The 21,240-nt window shown below is 46.5% G+C and overlaps 2 protein-coding genes and 4 non-coding genes across 7 annotated transcripts in view; 2 read left to right on the top strand and 4 right to left on the bottom strand.

Annotated features, from left to right (window-relative positions):
• Positions 1-1,231: 1,231 nt before the first annotated feature.
• Positions 1,232-5,714, bottom strand: RPL23 (ribosomal protein L23). The gene is made up of 5 exons (XM_055576029.1): positions 5,578-5,714; positions 4,901-4,984; positions 4,482-4,610; positions 1,458-1,571; positions 1,232-1,345 (listed from the first exon to the last, which is right to left on the bottom strand). The coding sequence occupies exons 1-5, from the start codon at positions 5,588-5,590 to the stop codon at positions 1,263-1,265; spliced, it is 423 nt and encodes a 140-aa protein (XP_055432004.1). The 5' UTR covers positions 5,591-5,714; the 3' UTR covers positions 1,232-1,262.
• LOC129651936 (small nucleolar RNA SNORA21) lies at positions 4,734-4,869 on the bottom strand. The gene has a single exon (XR_008714428.1). It is a non-coding gene; the product is annotated as a small nucleolar RNA SNORA21 (small nucleolar RNA).
• Positions 5,715-10,978: 5,264 nt separating the features above from the next.
• On the bottom strand, positions 10,979-11,050 carry TRNAC-GCA (transfer RNA cysteine (anticodon GCA)). The gene has a single exon. It is a non-coding gene; the product is annotated as a tRNA-Cys (tRNA).
• Positions 11,051-14,336: 3,286 nt separating this feature from the next.
• On the top strand, positions 14,337-14,408 carry TRNAC-GCA (transfer RNA cysteine (anticodon GCA)). The gene has a single exon. It is a non-coding gene; the product is annotated as a tRNA-Cys (tRNA).
• A 2,036-nt stretch (positions 14,409-16,444) lies between these two features.
• Positions 16,445-16,516, bottom strand: TRNAC-GCA (transfer RNA cysteine (anticodon GCA)). The gene has a single exon. It is a non-coding gene; the product is annotated as a tRNA-Cys (tRNA).
• A 686-nt stretch (positions 16,517-17,202) lies between these two features.
• LASP1 (LIM and SH3 protein 1) overlaps positions 17,203-21,240 on the top strand; it is a 40,753-nt gene continuing 36,715 nt past the window's right edge. Inside the window, exon 1 of one of the 2 annotated variants that reach the window (XM_055576024.1) lies at positions 17,203-17,458. In XM_055576024.1, coding sequence (XP_055431999.1) covers positions 17,390-17,458 — 69 coding nt within the window. In that variant the 5' untranslated portion in view covers positions 17,203-17,389. The remainder of the gene's footprint in view (positions 17,459-21,240) is intronic. The other variant, XM_055576026.1, reaches the window with a different exon arrangement.

The following is a 21,240-nucleotide window of genomic DNA, read 5'->3' as shown; positions in this document are numbered from 1 at the left end:
ACATAATCAATGGTCCTGATATATCAACTTAGCATGTTTAACCTTTTTATACTAGGATAGGCAAGTCTTATGTTAATAAGTCAAATTTGAAATCATAGAAGTCTATAGCTTTTGACACTGTCATGTCTTGGCTCTCTGCAACCCCATGGACTGTGGCCCATCAGGCTCCTCTGTCCATGGAATTCTCCAAGCAATATTGGAGTGGGTTGCCATTTCCTCCTCCAAGGGGATCTTCCCCACCCTGATCTCCTATATTGGCAGGCAGTTTCTTGGGAGTACCTGGGGGCTTCATGTCACATTAAACACTTGAAATTCACCAGTCTGGAGGATGGGGTAGGGGAGACAGATCTACTGTACAAACTCTGCTAGATACATGAACACAAACTAGTGTAAAAATCCTCTTCCAACATCTTTAGGCCAGACTACTGATCCAAACCAGCCGAGTGCTCATTTCTCAAGCCCTGCTGCTGCTGCTAAGTTGCTTCAGTCGTGTCTGACTCTGTGCAACCCCATAGACAGTAGCCCACCAGGCTCCCCCGTCCCTGGGATTCTCCAGGCAAGAACACTGGAGTGGGTTACCATTTCCTTCTCCAATGCATGAAAGTGAAGTCTCTCAGTCGTGTCTGACTCTTCATGACCCCATGGACTGCAGCCTACCAAGGTCCTCCGTCCATGGGATTTTCCAGGCAAGAGTACTGGAGTGGGTTGACATTGCCTTCTCCATGAATGTCACCTAAATCAACTCTCATGGCTTGGGGGAGGAAAAAGGGTATTAGCCTGCTGTGTTAACATTCTATCATCTTTTATTCTCAAGCTAGGGTTTGGAAGATGTACGCTGTCGAAATAGTTTTGATAGCAAAAAAAAAAAAAAAGACTTGTAGATATTAACAACTTAGTCATCTTTCAGAGAACAATTACCACGTGTTAGGTTTTATAAATATAAATGCATTCATGCACCAATTTACCCAAAGAAAACCTGTAACTGCAAAGTGCACACTGTATTGTCCCTATTCACATCACTCCTGGAAGTCCATGAGTGTCCAGGATCTGACCATACATTCTACCTTATCTCAAATAACTTTCTAATTGCAGGGCAGTAACCTGGGGTAACCTGTAACCAAACAGTATACATCATCTATAATTTAAGAACTAAAAAATTCAGGGAAGGATTAGGTGGTATCAAGAGTAACATGTAGAAACAAACAGGAGGGAAAGAATTGGGAGCAAATAATTTTTATTTTTTTTACAAATACACCAAAGAATCATGCAATGCTGCCAGCATTGGATGCAATCCTGGGCCACAAGTCTGCACATTCCTTTGCGACTGGTCCTGTGATGGCAGAACCTGCATAAAAGAATGAAGCGACACATAAGCTCAAAGGGTCCTTTCCTTGCACACTTCTTGAGTTGAATCATCAAATCTCAAAAGCTGAACAAAGACGTGGATTCTTTCTTACCTTTCATCTCGCCTTTATTGTTTACTATGACCCCTGCATTATCTTCAAAGTAAAGAAACACACCATCTTTTCTCCGGTATGACTTTCGTTGTCGAATTACCACCGCTGGATGTACTGAGAGGGGAAAAAAAAACAGTTGTCATTAAACCTGTCAAGTACCAATGTCACCATGAGAAAGCAGTTTACACCTTGTCTAGCTTCCCAACATTCCCCATTTGGACAGAATGCATCCTCATTAGCTTTTTCATTTCCTAAAATCAAGTGCAAAAGAGAATAAATATCCATCACCCCTTAAGGAAAGACCTTACTTCTAAGTTCAAACTACACGCATTTCCTTACAAGCATGAATCTGTACTCTGGGAGTACAGATCAGCAACATACCAACAGGAAACTTGTTAAGCACTTTCTATACATTTCCCTACTTCACCCAAGAGGTAGGTACTGTTAAGATCCCAATGTCATAGAATTGAGAAACGGACCTTCCTCATACTAGAGAGGCCAAGCTATTAACTCCTCATTACACAATATTCCATCCTCATTTCTATCAGGACCTCCAAGTACAAACTTTGATATAAAATTAGCACTTTATGCCATTTTAACTGCAAGGTACATGTTTTAATAGGCAACCCTGGAATTAACCTAAATATCTCAGGGCACATGCACAGAACACAACCACTTTAAATGATTATACATTTCTATAATTTTGTATATCCAAGACAATCATCTGTGAAGCAAGAATGAGTTATGGGAAGGAAATGGTCTTACTTACAATGGAAAATAGAACATACAAAAAAAAAAAAGAACATACAACAAAATACAAAAAAATGATGATCTCTTGGAGGCCTAAGAGTCGTGTAACAGAAATTCAACTTGTATTTCTTATTTAATTAACTCTAGGTTTAACTTTTTGAGAAACTGCTTCCCAGGGTCATAAGTAACTTTTTAAAACCTACCTGCTCTAAAGTGAATACTTTTCCAGATATTCAAAGCATTGACTGCACTTGATAGAACTCGAGTCAGACAGACCTGAAATCAAATCTTGACTGACAGTAGTTTGGAGACCTTGAACAGGTCATGCAATCTTTTGATGTTTAAGCTTTCCTCTTGCAAACTAGGGATAATAGTTAAAATTTCTGTATTTAAGATGTGGTGGTTTAGTTGCTAAGTTGTGTCCGACTCGTGCGACCCTGACTGTGGCCGAACAGATTTCTCTGTCCATAGGACTTTCCAGGCAAGAATACTGGCGTGGGTTGCCATTTCCTTCTCCAGGGAATCTTCCTGACCCAGGGATCAAACCGGAGTCTCCTGCCCTGCAGGCAGATTCTTTACCAACTGAGCTACCAGGGAAGCCCCATATTTTAAGATGAGACTGGAAATAGAGGATTATTTAGGCTATCCTTGAAGCATGTACTATGTTCACAGACAGTCTTTTGAGTTTTTAACAATGGGATACACACTGAGTGACAGGTAATGCTGACTGAGACTCTCCATTGGACCCTTATGTATTTAGCAATTCTCACAAATGAATCTAATAAATAAGGTCATATGAATTCAGGATTCTGGATTTCCAGTCCTGTCCTTTCCCACATTTCTACATGTTATAATGTATAGTCTAAAACCCATCTGTAACTTTTAGTTGACCCTCTGTATCTGCTGATTCAACCTCAGGTTGTGTGGTACAGTAATATATATTTAGTGGGAAAAAAATCTGTGTTTAAGTGCACCCGTGCAGTTCAAACCCATGCTGTTCAAGGGCTAACAGTATCATTTAGAAGAAACAAGGCCCAAAGAATAAAGTAATACAGTTGGAAAATCAGACCTAGTTTTAAAACAAGAAGTGTTCTCTGGTCTGTCCCACAACTGATTGAGACAGACAGCATGCCCTGCTGCCGTCTCACCCACAGTGATGGACAACTGCTCTGCCCTTCCCTGACAGCTTCCCAGGCCACAGACTAGACCCAGAAAGTGTTCTAGGAGGACAGCCTGTCCAGTTGCATGCTAACCCTGATCAACACACTGCTTTATCAGTGCTTAACTGCAATGGTTATTTCTTGCCTACCAAGTCCCCAAGTGCATACTGGAGATCAACAGAGCTGGAAAGTCAGTGCATTGAATATAAGAAGCTGTAAAGCCAGACAATGCAGCACTGTCTCAGCCCTAACCCCTAATCCATACATGTAGTGGGAAAACTTTTTGGGGTGGTCCACAATTAGGCAATGAGCAGCCTCAGGTTTCAGTTTCTATCAGAAAAGATTTAGAAGTATCCATACTGAACTTTTTGTTCAGTCGCAACCCTGAGTTAATCTCATCAATGTATCATTAGAAAGTGAAAAGTTAAGTCGCTCAGTCGTGTCCAACTCTTTGCGACCCCATGGACAGTGACCTACAAGGCTCTGCCGTCCACAGAATTTTCCAGGCAAGAATACTGGAGTGGGCTGCCATTTCCTTTGCCATATGTATCATCACTCCCTTTCAAATTAGTTCCTGAAAAGAAACTTGCCTGGGGTGATTCAGGTCTTAAGGCTGAACTCTCACCTGGTACCACCTAGTCTGTAGCCAAGGAATCAGCAACTAAAGACAATTATCTGCTCTCACAGAAGAGACAACCCCAAATGTCACATACAAAAATTACCACCTGGATTCAAGGTTATTCGGGAAAGGGGAGAGAATGGGGTAAGGAGAGGTGTCAAGAAGGAAATGAGCAGAAGACGACTAGAATTAGAATATTCCAGATAGGGGACACAGCAAGAATCGGAGGCACAAAGGAAGGAGTGTAAGTTGGAACAAAAAAACAAGAACTAAAAGGAGACAGCTTGGGAAGGAATCAGGTGTGGATGGACTGTAAATCCCAGTAGGACAGGGCTCTTTGGTGTAGGTATGTGAGACAAGTCTGTTAACTACTGTTAACTAGATCAAGCTTAAGAGGCCCTGAGAATGGCAAAATTACTGTTCCATTTTTCCAATAATGAGAGAAATCTTTCAACTGTCCATAGACCAAAAGGAGAATTCCATCTCTCTACTCACCCTTCTTTCGGAGCTCTGGTTTGCCTTTCTTGACTGTGGCCATCACCATGTCACCCACACCAGCAGCAGGAAGTCTATTCAATCGTCCCTTGATCCCCTTCACAGAGATGATATATAGATTTTTGGCTCCTATAAAAGAATATAAACAAATATGGAGACTACTTTTGAGGGCCAATCAGGCAGTGCTGCGATTTTCCAACACCACCTCCTCCACTCACACTCCCAAGCTGATAGTCCCCACTAGGTGGAACACCTTGTCACACCACCGATTGAAGCAAAACAACACAACAAGCTGCCGCTTCACCCAAAAGCGGTGTTTTCACTCTGCCCTTTCTTGACGGCTCAGCGGGTCATCAGCAAAAGGCCCACTGAGTGCTTTTAAAAGGGTGAGTATGGCAGGGGGCAGCCGAAGGTCTCACCTGTGTTGTCAGCACAGTTAATCACGGCTCCGACCGGAAGACCCAAGGAAATCCGGAATTTCGCACCAGAGGACCCACCACGTCCTGTAAGTAGGAAGGGAAACAGGAGGTCATTGCCCAGTCATGGTTTGGAGTCCCTTTCACATGCTTAAAGTAGAAGTTCACTCGCTTTGGGAGTATGCTTTGGGAAACGGCACACTGTAGATTCGTTCTCTTTAGGAATCCACACACTCCCTGCCCCATGTGCCACACAGTTCTCAAGGCCAATAGCCAAGTCCTCACTACCACGACATTAGACTGAGATTAACTGGCCCGGAAGACTCAATTCTCGATCCAACTTTTGCACCACTCAATTCTTCCTGCAGGGTGGGAGACTGCACAAGGCACACACACTGGGGCTTAAGTCAGTCCAACTCCAATCCCGTTACTGTAGCGGTAACGCGGAGTGAACCCGCAGAGTTCGATCTAGAGTCACGACTGGATCCTGCCAACTCAACCCTCCAGCCGGCCCCCGTAACTTTCAGGGGTTCTCCCGGTGCTCTCCCGATGAACCCTCCAAGCCCTCTCGGGCCTCGCGCATAGCAAATCGCCCCAGCTGCCCACGGCCGCCGCTGCCGGCAAGGCCAGCTGCCACAGCGCAACAGATGGCGAAGGATCTTCCAAAGTCAAAAGCTCACCTCGCTTCGACATCTTGAAGGCCGAAAAGGGACAAAAAGGAAGTAGACACAAAGGACACTGGGATATGAACTCCGACGCCCCGCCCAATCTTGGCACGTGACCCGGAGTTTGCTCAATCCGCCTCTTTCCCCAGGGCGCTGTCTTATTACGTCATAAATGCGGGACGTCGCCTAGAGCTCGCGATCCAAAGTGAGCGGTGTTGGGGGTTGAAGGCTGCAGAATGAATGATACCCAGAGTACTTTCAATAGGAGCTCGGGAGTAGTTGTTTGGGACACAGAAACATTGGTTTAATTGATCGGACACCTTTTCTGAACACTATGTGCCAAGGACTTAGATGGACACTAGAGATTCAGAAATGATTAAATGGCCCCTAGAGAACGCACGGGCGTTGAGGGCAAGGGCTAAAGAGCTGGAAATGGTTTCATTAGGCTGTGATACAACTGAGAGGTGCCATTGTAGGGCTACAGATAACTCCATATTGTGTGTGCTTGGTCCCAACCCCGCTTGTATTTTCTATGTCTTGCTATATTCATCATTCTTTTCACTGCCTCAGGCTTTCCCATTCTTCAGGCTTCTTCCTGTCGATGCATTCATTCAAATATTAAAAGACTACTGATTCCAGACTCTGTCCTGGGCACAGGCTAGACTACGTCAGAACAAAACAGATCATTCTTGCCCTTATGAAAGTTACATCCAGTCAGGGTGGTGATGAAGCTGGGTATTAGATACCGAACCATAGACGTAATTGGAAAAGGAAATGGCAACCCACTCCAGTACTCTTGCCTGGAGAATCCCATGGACGGAGGAGCCTGGTGGGCTACAGTCCACGGGGACGCAAAGAGTAGGACACGACTGAGCGAATCCTTAGTTAGACGTAATAATGGCAGCATATAGTATGTTAGATGCTGATAATACTATGAAAACAAAAGTAGAAAATAGTAAGAAGAATCTAGAAGTGGGAAGAGGGGCAAATTGCAGTTCAAAATAGAATGGTCAGTGTGGGCTTTATGGAAGAAGTTGACATTAGGGCAAAGATTTTGAGATGAGGGCGTTAGCAATTTGATTGTCTAAGAAGAGCAGTCCAGACAGAGTCCTCAACCGATGAAAGACTCTAAGGTGGGATTGTGCCTGAACAATGTGAGGACCAGCAAGGAAGCCAGGAATGACTGGACAGAGTAAGTGAAGCGAAAAGCAATAGAATGAAGGTCAGAAGTAATGGAACTGGATCATGTAGGGCTCTGTACATCACTGTGCACTTTGACATTTACAGACTGAATTGGAAATCATTAAGTTGTAAGCAGAGGAGGGAAATGATTTGACTAATATGTCAGAAGGATCACTCTAATTGAGACTAGACTGTGGGAGGGAACACAAAGATACAAGTAAGAAGACCTATTTGGGAAGCTCTTGCAATAACTCAAAAGAAAAATGGTGGTGGTTTGGACCAGAATGGTAGCAGTAGAAGTACTGTAATGTGATCAGATTCTGGATATGTTTGGAGATAGAGCCAACAAAATGTGGGATGAAGAAAAAGAGGAGAAAATGTTTCCAAAGCTTGAGGTCTGAGCAAGTTGCCATCAACTGAGATGCGGAAAGCTGTGAGAGGAACAGCTTTGGGGGTAAGAATAGCAGTTCAGTTTTGGAGATGTTGAGTTAGATGTCTGTTAGACCAAAAGAGAGAGATTTCAATAGCAGGTTGGACGTATTAGCCTGGAGTTCCAGAAAGAGGGAGATAGAAATTTGGGAGTTGTCAGCATATAAGTAAAGCCATGATAGTGGATGAATTAAAAAAGAAGAAAGTGTAAATAAAAGAGACCATGGGCTAACCTCTGGAGCACTTCAACATTAAGAGGTCTCTAAATCTATCCATTTATAAATCATCCTTCTCACTCTTAAATCCTTCACTTGCTCCTGCCAGTTTCTCTAGCTACCAGTTTCTCTCTCTCCACTTAGCCGAATTCCATATGTTTCTGAGTATATGATTTCATTATCATTTTTGCCTCTCTTGATAAATGGAACCACCATAGGTGTGCCTCTGGGATTCCTGCCCAAGTATTTTCAGTCTGCCTTCTCAGTGTCTCTCAAGTTTATCCACTTCTATCTCCTCTACTAACACTCTGGTCCAAGCCACCTCCATCTCTTGCCTAAACTACTTCTGAAGCTCCACAATAGGTCTCTTGGCCTCTATTTCTCCCTCATCCATCCACTCAGTCTTCATATAATGGCCAGAAATAATTTTTCAGAAATGTAAATATTACTATGTCACTCTCCTGAAAATCCTCCAGTGGTTTCTGTACTCTCAGAATGAAAGTTAAAATCCGTATCATGGCCTACTGGGCCCTGATCTAGCATTGTCCTAGCTCCTAACCTCATCTTGCACCATGTTCTCTCTCGCTCTGCGGAGTTGGCCTTTTTGTCCCGGATACCATATATGTTCCTGAATAGCCATAGGCCTCACACATGCTTGGCATACTCTAGCCTGACTACCCTCATCGTGTATTTTTACACCATGTAAAGTGTTACATTTTTACATCTATTGATTTTTACAGATCTCAGCTTAAATATCTTTTTCTTAGAGAAATTTTACTCTGACTTCTCTTAAGAGGTATTTTTCCATCATACTATTTATTTCAGTTCTTAAATATGTATTTCATGACTTTGCTGAATGACTTCCCACCCCCACAGTTAGTCTATATGTTCCAGTAAAAGCTGAGTTCATGTTTTTTTGTTGTTGTTCAACAGTATATCCCCAGCATTCAGCATAGGGCCTGAGTCAATAAATACGTGGCAAATGATTGCTGAACAAATGAAGTCTACCTCAATGGTTTCCATATGTCAGCATCCTGGCATGAAGGAATTTTCATTCTTCTATGGCAAAATTAGAAATATTTGGAAAATACCGTGTTTCTCATAAAGCTACATTTGCTCAATTTAAAGGATTATCGTCTTCATCCTTTTTGTTGTTAAAAATGTTCCTTTAAATCCTACATCAACTTTTCACCATCTCAACACTGCCATCTCTGGGGTAGTTTCATTGGTCCATAAAAATCAGAGCTGCAAAATGATCTGTCTCTATTTCTTTACTTCCTGGGTGCACACATTCCTTGAACCCTTGTAATCTAGTTTATTTCCTCACTATATGACTGAAATTATACTAGAAATTATGTATACTGATAAATTATACTGAAAAGTCCCCGTGACCTACTCTTTCCGCAATCCAAGGACACTCCTCAGTCTTTATCTTACTTGACCTCACATTGTTGCACACTGGGACCGGTCCCATCTTCTTAACTCTCTTCACCTATGGTTTCCAAGATGCTAGTAATAATAGAAGTTACTATTTATGGAGTGTTCTTAAATACTAATCATTGAATTAACCATTTTATAGGAATGTGACTTCTTGAATCCTCCCCACAACCCTGTGACTTAGGTATTATTAATCTCATTTTACAGATGAGGAAACTAGGAAATAGAAAGGTTAAGTGTTTTTGTCCAAGATCAAACAAATCATGAAAGGTAGAGATGGAATGGTGTCCTGAATCTGACTGATTCCAAAGTACAGGCTCTAAGCCACTATGCTATATTGCTCTCTCCTTACTCATTGCCCCTTCTCAGTATAGTTCTCTGAGTTATCACACCACCCAATATCTTCCATTACTATCAATAAGCTGCTGCTGCTGCTAAGTCACTTCAGTCATGTCTGACTCTGTGTGACCCCATAGACAGCAGCCCACCAGGCTCCCTGACCCTGGGATTCTCCAGGCAAGAACACTGGAGTGGGTTGCCATTTCCTTCTCCAATGCATGAAAGTGAAAAGTGAAAGTGAATTCGCTCAGTCGTGCCCGACTCTTCACGACCCCATGGACTGCAGGCTTCCATGCTTCTCCGTCCATGGGATTTTCCAGGCAAGAGTACTCCCAATTCTGTATCTCAGCCTAAGACATTTCTGCTTAGCTCTAGCTAGTATATGGAAACGGTGATAGGGACACCTCCACAGACACTTCAGATTAACACATCCAAAACCAAAATCAATTTTTCCAGAAATTTTGCTTTTCTGCCTGTATTATTTGCTATTCTGCCAGTTGTCTTGGTTGGTTACTTAGAGCATTGGTTCTCAAATATTTTCATCTGAATATCCTTTACATTCTTAAATTATTGAGGACTCCAAAAAGGTTTTGTTTGTATAGTTATATCTATCTACTGACAGTCACCAGATTAGAAATTTAAATTGTGAAATATTTAAGATGATCCATTACCTGTTAAAATCGGTTAAGTTCAGTTGTTTAGTCATGTCCGATTCTTGGCGACCCCATGGACTGCAGCATGCCAGGCTTCCCTGTCCATCACCAACTCCTGGAGCCTACTCAAACTCATGTCCATCGCGTCCATGATACCATCCAACCATCTCATCCTCTGTCGTCCCCTTCTCCTCCTGCCTTCAATCTTTCCCAGCATCAAGGTCTTTTCCAATGAGTCAGGTGGCCAAAATATTTGTAGCTTCAGCTTCAGCATCAGTCGTTCCAATGAATACTCAGGACTGATTTCCTTTAGGACTGCCTGGTTGGATCTCCTTGCAGTCCAAGGGACTCTCAAGAGTCTTCTCTAACACCACAGTTCAAAAGCATCAATTCTTAGGCGCTCAGCTTTATTTATAGTCCAACTCTCATATCCATACATGACTACTGGAAAACCACAGCTTTGACTAGACAGACCTTTGTTGGAAGAGTAATGTCTCTGCTTTTGAATATGCTGTCTAGGTTTGTCACAGTTTTTCTTCCAAGGAACAAGTGTCTTTTAATTTCATGGCTGCAGTCACCATCTGCAGTGATTTTGGAGCCCAAGAAAATAAAGTCTGTCACTGTTTCCATTGTTTCCCCATCTAATTGCCATGAAGCATTTGCCATTGGATGCCATGCTTTTCATTTTTTGAATGTTGAGAAAATACATATGCTTAAAAACAATTGTACTTAAATTTTAAAAATAATGAGAAGAGTGGCTTCACTTTACGTTCCTTTATAAATTTCTTTGATTTCTGGCTAAATGAAAGACATCTGGATTTTCATGTTTCCACATTTAGTCTGTTGTGACATCATGTAGCCTCTGGAAAGCTGTACGCATGAACGGACAAGAATGAAACAGGTAAGGAAGTGCGAAGTAAATTCTTTTTCCCTATGTGGAAAGGGTCTCACAGGCAGACATGGAAGAATTCAACTTCCAAACTCAGATTGGAGCCTGTTGGGTGAACCGGAAATCCCTTTATTTGGGTGTTGACCTTTTTAGAATGTGAAATCCACAGATGCCTGTAGACCAATTTCTGTATTCCCAGAAAACACTGACAAATGACCAAATATTTGCTATCTATCATGTTGAGGTGGATAAGGGTTAAAAGTGAGGACACAAGGGGGCACCCGGATTTGAACCGGGGACCTCTTGATCTGCAGTCAAATGCTCTACCCCTGAGCTATACCCCCTCTGCTGGTGGAAAGAAGATTACAGTTTATTTGTAGTGTTTATGGGAGCAGACGTTGCCTTGGTGATTAACAATAGTTTGAAATGTATGACTAACTCTTTTCAGGTTTCCCAGGTTGATGCTTAAGGACCAAGAGAAAAAGCAATCCGGACGGAAACGGACCCAAAAGGTAAGAGGGAAGGATGGAAGGACGAAGTCCAGTCCGGCCAGACATCCTGTGGTGTGCGATGGGATTTCTCTCCTCCAACAATTACAACCTCTTATACCTCTGACATCTGGGAATTCTTTAAGTCTAATTTCTATCCTCCCTGCCTGCATCCCAAGTTGTACTGAATCCCCAGCTTGTGCTTTGCGCATGGAAGGAAGTGCTTCCCTTGTCTTTCCCAAGGTATCTCCAGCATCTTGAGTCTCTTCCACTTGCTTTGCTTCTTCAAACATCAATAGATTTCCCCTAGGTTGGAAATTCCTCCCTTTAGCTATGATCACCTGTCCAGTTTTTCTTTTTCACTACCAAATATTAAGAAAGTCTTTGACTTCATTTCTTGTTCATTATCAACAAGCTTTCCTCACAGTTCTGTTACTCTCTACATTTACTTTCTCAACTGTCAGGAATTTTCCCCCCTTGGCGTCTGTATCTTGTTTCTCCAATAGACTAAGTTCCTGGAGGGTAGGATCACATTGCTTTCCCTTTTGTATTCCTCACAGTAGTTGGCAGAGTGCCTGATTCACTACAAACCCTGGTGGTACCTATCAGCCAAACCTCATTAAACTCAACTCATTAAACTCAAATTCATTCAACTCAACTATGGCATTACACCAAGCTTGCACCTAAGCAGTAGAATGTTGTTAGAGGAGCGCTCAGAAGTCTGAACCACACTACCAACCTGAAACAGGCTCTGTATCTATTACTCCTCCACCACTGACTGGCTAGATTCACTTTCTCACTCTCTAAAATGATTATTTCACACACGTTCTCCATTCTCAAACCTTCTACATCTTATCTTTCCTCCTCAGAGGATGCTGGCCTCTTCCTTTTTGGAGAACATCAGAACCAGTCAGAAGTAGGGTTGTGCTGATAAAAGGCTAATAACTGCCCAGGACCTGATTTGTAGGATTTGCCAATTCTCATAGTATTAAAAACGCCCATCTGCTAATTTCAAGTGAAATCAACTGGCTTTAAAAATTCTGGAAAATTTAACAATTGGTTCTTACAAGCCAGTGTGAGTCGAATCTAGCACACTTCTGGGACTGATTTTTCACCAGCTACCAGCTATATACTGACAACTTTTCACATCACATTTCAAATCCAGACATGTTTCTGAACTTCAGAAATAACGGGATCTCCAGCTGCATACTTAAAATTTCCTCTTAAATGTCTGTCGGGCACCTCAGACTTAGCATATTGACCTTATACTAGAATGTGAAGTCTATGAGGCTAGGGGGCTGTACTTTATTACCTTTGTTTCAGAGTTTTAAAAAGAAACTCTTGAGGATTTTTTTTTGGTAAATTTACTCCTTTCTCAATGTTCTTTATCTCAGGAAATCACATGCACCCAGATAGTGAAGTCAAAAAAGAAGAGTCATTCTTTTTTATGTTTATTTTTTTGAGTCATTCTTTTTTAAAAAAATTTTTATTAAATTCCGTGGACAGAGAAGCCTGGTCAGCTACAGTCCGTGGGGTCACAGAGTCGGACACCACTGAGTGACTAACGTGCGCAAAACGCATAGTTAATTTACAATGTTGCGTTAGTTTCAGGTATAAGCAAAGTAATTCAGCTACATATATTTATATATATATATTTTATAGTTTTCCATTATGGTTTATTACAGGATACTGAATATAGTTCCCTGTGCTATACAGTAGGGCTTTATTCTTTATTCATTCTCTATATAATAGTCTGCATCTGCTAATCCCAAACTCACAAGCCATCGCTCCCCAGCCCCGTGGCAACCGCGAGCCTGTTCTCTATGTCTGTGAGTCTGTCTGTTTCCTGGATACATTCATTTGTGTCATATTTTAGATTCCACAAACAAGTAATATTATATGGTATTTGTCTTTCTCTTTCTGACCTTTCTTAGTATGATAATCTCTAGGTCCAGCCACAGTGTTGCAAATGGCATTATTTCATTCTTTTTTTATGACTGCTTAGTATTCCATTGTCGGAGAAGGCAATGGCACCCCACTCCAGTACTCTTGCCTGGAAAATCCCATGGATGGAGGACCCTGGTGGGCCGAAGTCCGTGGGGTCGCTAAGAGTCGGACACGACTGAGCGACTCCACTTTCACTTTTCACTTTCCTGCATTGGAGAAGGCAATGGCAACCCACTCCAGTGTTCTTGCCTGGAGAATCCCAGGGACGGGGGAGCCTGGTGGGCTGCCGTCTATGGGGTTGCACAGAGTCGGACACGACTGAAGCAACTTAGCAGCAGCAGCAGCAGTATTCCATTGTATATATGTACCACATCTTCTTTATCCAGTCTATGGACATTTAGGTTGTTCCCATGTCTTGGCTATTGTGAATAGTGCTGCTATGAACATAGGGGTGCATGCATCTTTTAGAATTATACTTTCATCCCTAGGACCAATGCAGCAGCCAATCCCTTTAACTGGAATGCCCACTCCCAACAGATGGGCAAATGGCTGTCTCTTTCATGTCATCCACATCATAACTCCACAATCACCTGTGAAGAAAACTTTTCCCTGACTATGCGTCTTGAAATACCCTCTCGTACCTCCCTAACACATATCTTGTCTTTTATTTTAGTCATTTTCCTTATGCGTTTATTCATTTGTGCACTTGTTTCTGTTCTGTCTCCATTTGATTTTCAAGTCAGTGAGAATGAGAACCTCTGTACCTCTCTATTGAAAGCATGCTCTGCACCTACAATGGGGCACAAAGTAGTAGTTTTCTAAAAATAGAGAGGGACCACTAGAGAACACAGCCAGGGAAAGTCTCTCAGTGGACATTTCTGTTCAGCTGGTGCTTGCATTCTTTTTAGAGAGACCAGGAGAAAGGATGCCTTACTCAGTTTTGCAAGAAGCTATTCTCTGACTTCTTAGGGTGAAGAGATGACTTGGGATCGTGGATAAAGAATTGAACTTAGAAAAGACAAAAGTTCACATATTTTCAAAATTCCATGTTTTTACTAGGTCTTTTAATGTTGTTCCTTGTTATTACTATTCAATATCTTGTAGCAAGAAGGAACTGATTTTAGAAAAAGAATTTTCAGGAAAAAAAAAGTCTGGAATGGATGTAAAAAGCATTTGCCAGGACACTGCCAGTAGAGGGGGTATAGCTCAGTGGTAGAGCATTTGACTGCAGATCAAGAGGTCCCCGGTTCAAATCCGGGTGCCCCCTTTCATGATTTTCCATTTTTCACAGTCACAAGTTAACACAAAGTCAAAGGTGTGTTCTGAATCCAAATCTTTCAGGAGATTCTCAGAAAATACTCTTAGCCCTGAGAAGTAGAGAGAGATGCCTAGAAGTCACACAGGAATGACTCCACCACTTTTCTGGTGAGCACTCTGACTCAGGGCCAAGAAGCCCATTCACCTGTACTCTCAGTAGGTAGAAAGAAGGCTGAGACCTTTCCAGTTTGAGATCCTTCAAGACTTACTGGTTTAATGTTAATCATAGTTTCTTTGGAGGGGAAGAAATGGAATGCCTGGGCGGAGCAATATTATTTTGCCTAGTTCATAATAGTGGCGAAGTCACAGCACAGATTTAAGATGAAAAGTGGACGGCTTTCGTCTTTATATTAGCTCAAAGGCAGGGTTTTGGCCTGATAAACCTACAGGTGGAGTTTGAGGCCTGGTGTCCAGGAATGGGGTGAAAAATTAGCTATTTCTCACCTCTGAGCTTTGACCGGCACAGCTGCTGCTGCTGCTAAGTCACTTCAGTCGTGTCCGACTCTGTGTGACCCCATAGATGGCAGCCCACCAGGCTCCACCGTCCCTGGGATTCTCCAGGCAAGAACACTGGAGTAGGATGCCATTTCCTTCTCCAATGCATGAAAGTGAAAAGTGAAAGGGAAGTCGCTCAGTTGTGTCCAACTCTTCACGACCCCATGGACTGCAGCCTACCAGGCTCCTCCATCCATGGGATTTTCCAGGCGAGAGTACTGGAGTGGGGTGCCATCACCTTCTGACCGGCACAGCAGCTCTGCTTAATCACCATGTCCAGCTTCACTTGTCTCACAGTAATGCATGCTCAGTTGCTCAGTGGTGTCCCACTGTTTGCCACCCCAAGGATTGCTCCTCAGTCTATAGGATTTCCCAGGCAAGAACACTGGAGTGGATTGCCACTTTCTTCTCCAGACAGCAATGGGAGCCGTGGGGGAAAAAAATATTCGAGTAGTATTCCCCTGGGGCCCTGCAGGATGACACAACCAAATTCCGAGTTTAAAATACCACAAATTCCCCCTGACTCAAGAAGCATGCCTCTCCCACTATCCTTTCTTTTTCCTTTTTTTGGGCAAAACGTAGTCGAGAGGGTCGCTCTTGCTCCCTGATCTTTTCCCTTGGACCCAACAGTGATAACGGCCAGTCACGCAGTGGACAGTTATCTGTCCCCATCTGTAGGTTATGAAACTTAATGGCATTGTATTATTTGCTCAGTGGTTCTCAAAGTGTGGTCCAGCAGCATCAACACCCCCTGGGAATTTGTTAAGAATGCAAATTCTTGGGGTCCCACTCCAGGCCAAGAGTATCAGAAACTGTAGTTGGAGGGGTAGTGTTTTAAGGAGCTCCCTATTTAATTCTGACACACACTCAAGTTTGAGAACCACTACATTAGTTTATATCAGTTTATATCAGGAGGTAACTTTATTTTTGTAAATTAAAATGAGATTTTGGGTCGGCACTGACCATTTCCACGTTCTCAAACTGCTTTCACTGTGCTGGTGTTATGAGCAATAAGGAGAGGTGGTTAGGGCACGCGCTTGTCACCGGTAATAAAGAAAGTTGAAGTTGGAGAAAATCTGTGTCTGTGGGTTTTCTTCTCCAGACCCACCCCTACCCAAAATGAAACACCAAGTTGGGGGAGTCTTGCCTCCTGAACCAGCGCCTGGAACCGCCTTACACGACTGAGGCTGCCGCAGGTGACCACAGAAATCCCAGTACCTCCGGCATGGATCGTGGGGACCTTAAGTTTTTGTAGGTGATTTGTGCCTGTATCCACCCCCTCCTGCTGCTAAGTACGAAAACCGAAAGCCTTCCGTTAAGGTTGGAGAATGAGGAAGGAATTTTTAAATAGCTTTTCTCTATTTCTCTAACCTAGGACCCGAGGTTAAAATATGAATCAAGAAGGAAAGAATACCAAAAAAAAAAAGGATTCAAAAAAAAAAAAAAAAAGGAAAGAATTATACTAGACAAAAGTTAGGGGAAAAATCGCCGAGGGGGCACCCGGATTTGAACCAGGGACCTCTTGATCTGCAGTCAAATGCTCTACCACTGAGCTATACCCCCACGCCGCGCCTTGGCTTAGATGCGGCTCTTTTGGGTGTTAAGACACTGCACCACCAAAGGTGAACAGTAAGGGTAAGGAGAAAGAAACGCAAGAGAAAATGGGATCAAGCGCAAAGCAGAAGCTCGCTGGATTCGGGGAACTACGGAAAAGCTGCACGGCAGAGGCGCGGGGACGGAAGAACTAACCCGGTCTGCGAGGGACTGAGTCCTGGAGGGAGGGACGGGTTCCGCCCTACAAATTGTGGGAGAGGATGTTGCAGGGCTTGGGTAACATCCTAGGGGCGGGGCAGGGGGGGTTCCCGTTGATCCGTGGATTTCTCGCCAGGTACCGACGGGTACAAAGGAAGTCCCCAAACCTGGCGAATCTGGTTGGGTGTTCGAGTGGGTTCGAACCCCACCCTGGACGGTTGCGAGCGGTTCGCCCGCCCTGCAGCCCAGGTGCCCAGATGTGCCACCGGATCGCCCCCGCCCCGCCTCCAGCGGCGGAAGGGCCCTGGGCAAGGTCGCATGTCCGCGCCTGGCCTCCGGGCGCATTCCAGGGCCCTTTCTGCTTGCGAGCTCACCTAGGCGCGTACCGCTGGGCGCGCAGTCCTCCCTGGAACCCGCCCCCGCGCAGTCCCACGTCGCCGGAGAGCGCGCCTTGCCGCGCGTGCCCCTGCCCGCGCCCGCGGCGCGTCCCCGCCCCGGTACAGCCCCTCCTCCCCGCTGTGTTTATTAGGGGAAGGAGGGCGGGGGCGGAGGCCAGTTCCCTAGCTCAAGCCGCCGTCGCTGTCGCCTGTGCAGTTGAGGCCGCGGCCGTCCCCCGCCAGCTCGTTCCGGGCAAAGAGAACGCGCGCGAGCTCGGGCGTCCTCGCCCCAGCCTTTCCCGGAGCCATGAATCCTAACTGCGCTCGGTGCTGCAAGATCGTGTACCCCACGGAGAAGGTGAACTGTCTGGATAAGGTGAGACTCGGGATTGGGAGACGCGTCTTTGCAATCCCCGAGCTCCAGATCGGAGGAGGAGAGCGGGGCTGGGTCTCTGCCGCCCCGTTACCGCGATCGCGGGAGGAGGGAAGGTGGGTGGTGTCATGGGGTGTGAGGGACGGACCCCAGTCTGGAAACCGGGAGATCCGGGGCGAGGAAAGGAGTCCACGCGTGGCGGGCAGCCACTACTGGAGAGGAGTGGGCTCGGCGCCCCGGGGTGGAGAAGCCGGGCCCCGGAGTGGGGGTGGGGGAAGTGAGGGAAGGTTAGGGGTGCAGTCCCGCCCCCTAAGGCCGGGAGAGTGAGAGCAGACGGCCGCTCCCTCTCCCCGCCTCGCCGAGCGCCAAGTAGGCGGAAGCGCTGGGCGCTGGGGGAGGGGGCGGGGCAGAGGTTGGGGGCCCCTGCTAAGCGGTCCGCTTCGGCGGCTACTGGCCCGGCTTCCTGGCCTGGAGACTGGAGGGTGGGGGCCGTCAGCGGGCAAGTGTTGCGTCTGGGGAACTGGCCTTCGGATAAGGACCCGAGCCCCATTGCGAGAGCCCGTTTTTTGGACGACCTGCAGCCCTCTTGGTGGTTCAGCGGTTAATGGGCTAGCCGGCGTCCTCCATAGCTTCCCAGCCCCCACCTCAAATTAGAAGCCAACTCCCAGCGTTGGTCCGCCCAGCGGGACCCGGGCGGGGTCGCTTGCTGGAGTAGGGTGGGTGGGGGTTGCTTCACTGAGATCTGAAATTGTGTTCAGAGGCTGAGTCCACCCTGTAGAACAAAGAGCTAACTTTTCAGAGCAGGTTTCCCCAATGGAGGGTGGGGTTGGCTGAGTTCAGGGGGAGCCAAGAAAAGGGGGGAGGTGTTGGGGGGAAGGGAAGGTGGCCTTCTGGAAATTCACTGTCCCCTGGGGGCCCTTAGGCGTCTCCCCCCCGCCCCCCCCATCATGCTAGACTCGTTCATCTGGTTGCCATTATACTTTTTGAAGGGGGGCGGAGAGTGGAACTGGGTATTTCCTGCAGTTTGGGGTAGGATCCGGACCTCTTTTAATCTCACTAAGATCCTAAGGCAATCCACCTTCCCTCTCATCCCCTCCTCGGTCTGGAGGAGAGGCCTCTAGGATTTTGTCCACTTCTTCATCATGCCTTTCATTCACTTCCTAAAGCTGACCCCTTGCCCACAGATTCCCTCCTTCCCATCTGGTCTGGCCAGGGGTTGGGGGGCGTGGGATGGAAGATGATGCAGGGCCCACCTGGAGTCAGGTATTTTTTGTGAGGGGGGAAAGGGTCCTCCCTTGGATTCTTTTGTCTTTCCCCTCCTTAGGGTTGGCGCTTCCTCAGTAACCTTTGGCCTCTGAGTCAGGGTGAGGGGGTGGTGTTCCATGGTTCTGAGATCATTTTGATACTGCTCTTGGAGGAAGGGGTCATGCGGGGCCGCTGCTGTTTCGGTCTTCTCTCCTGGGCCTGGCTGGGCAGGAGGAGAGAAAGGCCATGTTATGGTGCAATGAATGTGGGTGCTGACCTTCCCAAAGACCATGCGGGAGGGCAGGACTTGAGCCTGGGGGCAGGAGCTGAGAGCTCTCTGGCCTTGCACACTGGTGTTTCTGCTCTTCCCTGCTGGGAGGGATTTTGGCCTCTGCGTCTTGAGTTCCTTGTGCTCCCCTTCTGCACAGTCATGAATTGGGAAGAGGCAATGGCCACTTTCCACCCACATAAGGCAGAAGCAGTATCTGCTGGAATGACTGCTAGCCTGGGCGTTGGAACACTTGGTCCTAGTTCCAGGTCTGCTCACCACCAGCTCTGTGAATGGCTCTAGGCCTCAGTGTTCACAGTCTGTCAGATGGGTATGATGATGTCATTTCCTCAAAGGTGGGGAAGTGCACTCAAGTGCCTGTTACAGCGCCCGGAAGGGGATGTGGTATAGGCTGTGCGCCCTCTCCTTTTCTGGGGAACTCTGTCCAGCCCCATACCTGGCTTTCCCTGTAAAGACCTTTGGTGTCTGAGGGAGGGTGCAGCCCCTTTAAGGCGCCCTCCCCAGCTGTTTTCTTCCCTTCTCTAGAAGAGGACATTCAGGTGGAGGGTGCCCTGGGAAGTGAGACATGGCGGTTCCTCTCTCTTCTTAGATCTCTCCCTACAGGAGGTTTCCCTGGGGAGATGTCACCCCTGCACTGAGCAGGAGGCCTGGAATATCCAGGTATTAGACTGGTTCCTCCCAACGCCCTCCAGGCAGTAAGGGCAGGCACTTGGAATGGGGACCTGACGCTTGAGGAGGGACGTTCAGTCCCATAGACACAGTTGCTAACCAGCTTCCCAAGACAACCCATTTACAACAGGAGAGAGTCAAATGAGACTCACCTGTTTCACTGCAATTTCCCTAGGACCCAACATGACCCAGAGCACAAGCTATGTCCTTGGTGTTAGCCTTTCCTCCTCCCTGAGCCTATCTCCCAAAGGCTTAGGTGAGTAAAGGCCACATCACCTCTGATGGCCACCCTACCATCAACCTGCATTACCCAGCGTGTCCTCGTGCTGAATAAATGTGTATGGCTGGCCACGGTGTTTGAGGTCGAGATTCGTTTCCCCAATTTATGGGATTAGAGTTGGGGAAGAAACAGGGTAATGTCGCTTGCTCATTCATTCAAAGAATATTAAGCACCTACTTGGTGTGAGGCCCTCTCAGCTGCTGCAGGGCCTCTGCGGAGGGAGAGAGGCTGTGTCTCACAGTGTCCTCTACCTTTTGACAGACTTGGAGTTTGGTCCTAGATCACACTGGGAGGCATTAACATGGGGACTGTCTGTGTCCCCCTGGCCTGGCTTGCTTTTGCCGAGCTCCTGAATACAGATGGAGGCATTGAGGAGGGTAGAGGATTGGTGGGCCGAGTCCCCTGGACTCCCCCATTGGGAGGGCTCTCTGCCTCTGGTTGTCTGAAGTGCCCTCCTGTCTCCCCCTCACCCCCCAGGTGACAGCAAGGTAGAAGGAAACCGGACTGGACACAGAAGAGGGGAAAAGGCCTGTAGCCCTGGTGCCTTGTTTCCTAGCTAAGAGCACCCCGCAGTCATCCCATGACCGTCCCTGCATAGACTCCTTGGAATGTGCCAGGCTCAGTCTTCCCGCGAGCCTCACAGAGCAGATGTGATGGCTCCTGTAAATTATGACCCCCGTAAGCAGAGGCCCAGACAGGTCATGCGGTTCACTCCCCACAGCCCGGGCTGGAATTCAGCACTAAAGTTCTTGGTGCTCAGCTCTTCTGCCTGTTGTGTTTGCAAAAAAGTACTTTAATTTACACTATCTCCCTAATGTTTGTAGTGGGCCCTCCCCTTCCTGACACTGGCCTGTGGAATGCTCGAGGCCTGAGCTCTTGAACCAGGAATAATACTCCCTGGGAATCTGGGGAGGTGCAGCCATGGTCTCTGCCTTTAAGCCAGCCTCCCAGGTGGCCAGCTGAGCTAGGCTGGTGACCGGGCCAGGGCAGGCCAGGGTGGGGCTACCGTTGCCCCTGGAGGAGTGAGAAACTGTAACCCTGGGTGACGGGAAGGGAGGGAGAGGTCTCATACTCTAGCCCTGAGTCATAGGGCACCCGGGTGGAGAGGGTGGAGTGGGCAAGATCCCAGGCAGCAGGCACAGCGACCTAAAGTTCACCACACCCCCCACCCCCAGAGCTGTGAGCAGCTTCTCCCCCCACGTCTGCAGTGACTCTAGAGAGAGAGGGCTGACCCCCAGCCTCACCCAAGTGCAGGGGATCTTGCTTCTGCCCCCAGCAGCCTCAGTTTGCCTTTCTGTGGAG

Source organism: Bubalus kerabau, chromosome 4 (assembly GCF_029407905.1).
Source record: "Bubalus kerabau isolate K-KA32 ecotype Philippines breed swamp buffalo chromosome 4, PCC_UOA_SB_1v2, whole genome shotgun sequence".
NCBI lineage: Eukaryota > Metazoa > Chordata > Mammalia > Artiodactyla > Bovidae > Bubalus > Bubalus kerabau.
This window is presented reverse-complemented; position numbering and strand designations above follow the sequence as displayed.

Bases quoted from the DNA above. Each gene is read 5' to 3' on its own strand.
- RPL23 (XM_055576029.1), bottom strand. The intron at 4,611-4,900 runs GTGAGACCTTCG...ATTCTTTTATAG, and splicing joins TAACTGTGCTGACAACACAG to GAGCCAAAAATCTATATATC. The intron at 1,572-4,481 runs GTGAGTAGAGAG...TTCCCCTCTCAG, and splicing joins ACCAGAGCTCCGAAAGAAGG to TACATCCAGCGGTGGTAATT.